A 6,000-nucleotide genomic window follows, 5' to 3' on the forward strand; every position below is an offset into this window, starting at 1 on the left:
GAAATTCACATTTTGGTCAATATTATTTCACTCAAAAATCAGACCTGGATTAAAACTGCACACTGTGGCAGAAACAATACTTGACTTTTCCATTCACTGCCTTTTATATAATTCACTTTTTTTGCAACAGCAAATGATACAAGTTACAAGTGATCCCATCCAAGACCTTTGTATATGGGCAAATAGCAATTTGGAACAGGGAGAGGACAAGTCATGTTCGAGAACAACGTGTATTTGGAGCAACTCCAACTTTTAACCTCCATTACTGCAATTTAACATTCTGTGGAAACTAGGAGTGAACCTGGTTATTAAGACAGTAAACAGCAGGTACACAGTTTTAACTCAGTCACAAAGTAATATTTACAAGTGTATTTGGAATAATAAATTTTTGCATCCACTTTTCCATTCATCAAGACATAGCTTTAAGTACATAGAGGGCAGGCCCTGTTCTCAGTTTGAAACTACACAATATCCACCATTTCTGTACCATTCTGGAACTTTGTTTATTGTTGGCAGATTAAGCATTCATGTCATTTCCAAATAAACAAACCTCCAGGCAAAAATTTAGTATGTGTGCTGTTTCTTAACTGTTCTATGCTTTTACTACTTAAACCCAACTCAATGCCAAAAGCATAAATTGCTTAAAAAGTTGTATGTTTTTGTACTTGACCTCCAAATTGTAATCCATTGGTAACAATCTGTCTCATCCTGACACCAGCAGCCCTACAGATGGTCTGTCCAATCCAGGGTACGATTGAGGGCATTAAAATTCTTCTTTGAAACAAATACAGGCAAAATAGCACTAATATTCATTACTGAAAAACCCCAGAAATATTTTTGCACCATGTCCAAAATACACAGTAGCTCTCATCAAGACCAGGGATTGTGGTCAATCCTAAGCAGAATGTCAGCTGATACTAACTCGCCAAATCCGATGAAAGGGTTTCTTCAACCACTCGGGTGCTGTAGTCCTCTACCATTAGGAATCCCATTCATTCCATAGAGACGGTTTTTTTAAAAAAACTAGGGCTGTCATAATACACTGCAGCAGCTCAATTTGCCAGCAGCCCACCTTACCGCTCTACAAAACAAAAACCCAGGTGTTTATCCTAGACAAGATTTTACCTTCCTAATGAGATAAAAGAGTTCGACTCATGTAAATATCTCCATGTATGATCTTTTAAAAAAAAGTGTTCACTTCACAACTCAATCATGCAATCTGGCAACATGTGTAGCCACAGGTAAACTACAGTATCTACAAGCTTGTGCATACACAATCTTCTTCAGGAATGCAAACAGAGGCTTCCATCAAGCTGCTAATTGCTCAGGTTTCACCTCAATTTGTGTTAAAGACAACAAAATCTTGTCAATTTGATGCACTTTAAAGACTGCAGCCTGCATTTGTACAGGTTTGCAGTTCACATTTATGAAACCTAGACCAAGTATGACTAACATGCAAGGATATTTCATCACTTACCAGCAATCTGCTCCTCAGTAAGTTGGTCAGCCTGTTAAGACACAATGCAAGTCAATGAGTTTTGGCAAGTTATTAGAAATCGTAATGGGCAGACTTTAGAAAGCAATAATCTGAACTTGGCAAAACTAATTTACCTTCTGACAGGCAAATTAAAGTTACAGAAACATGCTGTTGTTAGGTATAAGCACTAACTGCTGGAGTAACAAGTCCAACAGTGGAGACAAAATATTTGATTGCAAAGACATTTCATCAAGAGTGCTGGACTTAATGTCACCCTGTTTTCCTCCAAATGTTGCCCAAGTGGCTGAGTTTGTTTTACTTCACATCTCCATCTGCAATATTTTGTCTTTATGCTTCAATGTTATTTCTCCAATTCAGTTTAAAAAGGCAGGTGCATTTTACTGTAAAGAGAAGGACTTGAGGTAAGCCAATTGTATAGAAGTGGGCAGGGTGGCAATTTCCATAGGTATTAGAACACCAAGTTCAGCACACTTTCAGGCTAGTTTGAAGACACAGCCAATCTACTGACCTGAAAACTAGACATTTTCCTCATGAACAGGACTAGCTGCTAAATTATCACAACATGAAATTGCCAGAAATGCAATGGAGTAAAAAAGGGCACTGCAGAAATCAGTGTGCAGGAAGAATCTTGACAACATCTAGCATCGGAGGGTCAAGTAGTTACACAGCTTCTGTGTTTAAACACCCAGGTAGATTTTTAGAAGGATGCAACCCTCATTATGCTTGCGAATCTGGTTATTGATATTTTCAGCTGATTAAAGAATTACACACTAAATAGATGCTACAAGTGCATATTCCATACTTTGGAAACATTAATCCAACACACTCCAGAAGTTCACCTGGTCGCATGGAGCTTTGCATTGAATGTTTTTGGTTCCTAGAATAATTTCTGATACAATTACCAGAAGTAAAAGCTGTTCCAAGGACAAGAATGTCTTCTATCTTAGATTTCCAGCAAATGAAAGAGACATTGGAGAAATCTGCCTTAGAATGAACAGGAAGGTGGAGTTATTGGTGTTTGCCATGTAGAATCTCTCCCAAATTTCATCAGTTCCCACATTAAAACACAATGCAACAACACTGATGACAAAGGAGGTATTTTCAATATCAGACAGGTAATCCAAACAGCTTCAAAACACTCCGATGTCTTTTTTGACCTGCTCAAGATTAGTTTACATCTCATCAAGCTGAAGGATTCACATGAAGATGGTCCATCACAAAGCTTGATCAGACTACGTACATTCCATTTCAACTTCAGGTTTTCTCACTAGTGAATAAAAGAGCTCAGCTGGGTTCAAATCTCCAGTTTTAGCAGTTTCAATTATTGGTAAAGAGGGTTTATTTGATCACCTGAACTTACTTTTTTATGCTTCATTAGCTCAAAGAGTTTCCAGCTTATTTTCTAAGCTAGCCAAGTGAAAGCAATGACACTAAATGTTAAGGGAAAACAGATTTTAGAAGAAATCATTGAGAACATAATGAAAACTGATTTAGTCAGAAGGGAATTTTAAATATCATGAAGAAAAAATGTTCTCCAGGAGGGGGCAGTAATATTTACTATTCTGCACAAGGTCCTACTGAAAATGATTCAAAAACAGTGACAATTCTGCAAGTTTGGGGCCCAACTATCAAGCTTAGAAAGGGTGTTTTTAAACTGGCTGGGGACTAAGGCGGAAAGTATCAGGTGCAACACAGACCACAAGCAGTGGCAACCATCCAGTAAAAGAGATGTGCATTGTACAGCAGAGCTCACACTGCTTTGAGGCATTTACACCCTTCATAAAACTGATTAGTGCAGTCTTTTATTTTTGGATCTGACCTGAAGCTTCAACTCCAGTCATAACACCTGAAGTCATTCAATTATCTAGTTTAACTGGATAGCTAATATTTTCAGAATGTAATAATTATAAGTGCATATTACAGTCAATTTCAAAACTCTGCAACCTTTGAGCATATGCTTCACTGGTGAAGAAATGGCAATAATGCATTGAAGCAGTTACAAAACCATTTGAAGCCAAACACAAATTCACAACTTCATACCCAAAATGTTACACATTCAGGTAAATTACAGCTTTAACAATAATTTAGCCATTTCATTGTTGTTTGCTTGTTATACTTGATCCAATGCTTAGTCAGTTGCAGCATCCAATATTAACCAACACCCAAAGTCAGGACAACCATATTCAAGATAAGATAGTTCAGAAACAAATTTATTACCACGCAGCTTTTCTGTTTTACATTACTGATTTACATGCTGGTGCAGGTGTCACTTATATGACGATCAACACGAATGCAAGCTAGAGCCAAGACACAGCACATTCCGGTGGCAAAACAATGATTCACCACTTGAAGCAGAAAAATCTGCAATTACGTAATGTACTTGCAATAAAGGCAATTCTGTGCAACGTTAAGACGTTTAGAAGAAGTTTGCTCTGCTCAGTTCGTGCAGTAGATCCCATTTAATTTGAAAGTAAGCCGTACAACCAAACAAATTAGCAACCCGTTTAGCCAGACGGGTCCCATCTAAGCTTAATATGCTGAAAAGAAAGCCCGAACAACGATGCAGACGCGGTCGTCTGAATTTCGTGAACGGTGTCTCTCAAGCTGCTCTGCAAAAAGAATTAAGCAATGCACCGCAGCACAGGGGAAAAAAAGATTTTGGGGGGGGGGGGGGAAAAGAGTGACAAATTGTAAAGTGGGCATATTAACACCACCCAGGCTTGCCATCATAAAGTAAGCGACGTAAAGTCTAACGGAAATGTAACTGCGCTCCCTTGCTCCCCACCCGTTAATAGCGCATCGAGCATAATGCAGCATCCCGCCCGCTTCCGTCTGCAATTCAATCAGAGCCGGGGTCGGACTGGAATGGAGAAGAAACACTACACAGCCACAGACGGGGACCGGCCAAGCCAGCCTTGGGGATTTGGGGGGGGGGGGGGGGGGGGGGTGCTTGGCTGGCAAGGAGATAAGAAACAAACCAACAGGCTTCTGCCCTCACCCCCGCTCACTTCCTGCCCTCAGTCGCTGCGGATACCGGTCAAGCCATCTTCACCACCATTACGTTATTCATACCAACACCCATCACCTGCCAAACCAAAACCGACCCGCATTTATCTTCTACTCGTTCTACCCAACTTCCTCTTCAGATTCAGCACCCACCTGAAAAAGATTACCTAAACGGAGTGAGCCGCATGACAAACACCGCCATTTTGATAGCTTTCCCACCCCAGCTCACTATACAACTCATGCTTCCTCAACGTTATCAACACAAAAACAGCCTGCTCCTTTCTAAAATAGACATTTTTCTAAAAAAAAAAGACACGAGAGCTAAAATGTTCCTGCCGGTCAGGCATACGCACCATGTCGAATTTTGTTTTTTTTAAAAAGAGGAGCGAGCACTACGCGCTGACCGCAGACACCAACAACAGCACTCCAACGATCACCTCGATGCAACTGGCGCCGATTACCGCGCTCTTCCTCTACTACCCTCTACATATATACTGTGTATCCTTCCGCCGACAGCCGCGGAAAGAGGGCTTTCGGCAAGGGGGAGGGGACGTGTGCTGAGGTTCCGGGGGTCAAAGATTTCCTTCATCCACCCCCCACTACAACCTTACTCCTCCCGTCCCGACCTTCTCTTCCAACAGACCCTCTCCATTTTTCTACCCGTGTTGCCGACCGAGTTTCTATTCGTGATTAAGTACGGATCTACATTGCCTAGGTGAACGGTTACAGATTGGTTTTGGTGGGACGGGGATGTGAAAGGGGCTTGGTTGCCTTGTTGGCGCGGGGATGGGTGGGGAGGGAGGACGGTTGGTTTTTGAAGAAGGGGGGAGGGGTGCCTCGCGCTCTCGCGCGCCCTCTCTTGTGTCTCAGGGACGTGTTGGGTGCCTGGGGGAGGGAATAAAGGGGACGTCCGTCAGCTTTGTCTCGCCAATGGCGATTGGTTCAGGCGCACCTGCAATGGGGGAACCGATGAGACCCGGCCTGCCATTGGCCGCCGCGTACCTGCAATGCGTCAAGGCCACGGCCGGGCTGATGGCGGCGGCGTCGTTGGAATTACAGTTATCGCGGCCTGGTCCAGGTGGAAACTGCTAACCAACACCGAAAAGCAAAAACTAGAGTAGGCAACCTAGCTAGATATTGCTTTGTTATTTAATGCTGTGGTGGTTTAAGTGCTCATCTCAGTTCTTAACATAGAAACGAGGAGCAGAATGTAACCATTCGGCCCGTTGAGCTTGTCCTGCCATTCAGTACAATCATGGTTAATCTTTATCTCAACGCCATAATTCAACTATCTCCCTCTATCCCTCGATGCCTTTTAGATTCTAAACAATACATTGCTTGAATCTATTTCTACATTTCATGAATCTGTTTGATGACGACCTATGCCACATCTTCAGTATCCCCTGAGTAAAGAGTTTAAATGACTTAATGGGACCCCTCCCCCAGCTGTGCAAGTGAGCACAGAAATAGGAGGATAAGGCAAATGAATGTAAGGC

At 42.1% G+C, this 6,000-nt stretch overlaps 1 protein-coding gene across 1 annotated transcript in view; it reads right to left on the minus strand.

Moving 5' to 3' along the window:
* LOC125455318 (calmodulin-1) overlaps positions 1–4,990 on the minus strand; it is a 31,988-nt gene extending 26,998 nt beyond the window's left edge. Inside the window, exons 1-2 of the mRNA XM_048537097.2 lie at positions 4,858–4,990; positions 1,478–1,508 (exon numbers count right to left, since the gene is read on the minus strand). Of these exons, the coding sequence (XP_048393054.1) occupies positions 1,478–1,508; positions 4,858–4,860 (34 nt within the window). The 5' untranslated portion in view covers positions 4,861–4,990. The remainder of the gene's footprint in view (positions 1–1,477; positions 1,509–4,857) is intronic.
* Positions 4,991–6,000: the final 1,010 nt, after the last annotated feature.

Source organism: Stegostoma tigrinum, chromosome 10 (genome assembly GCF_030684315.1).
Source record: "Stegostoma tigrinum isolate sSteTig4 chromosome 10, sSteTig4.hap1, whole genome shotgun sequence".
In the NCBI taxonomy this organism is placed as follows: Eukaryota; Metazoa; Chordata; class Chondrichthyes; order Orectolobiformes; family Stegostomatidae; genus Stegostoma; species Stegostoma tigrinum.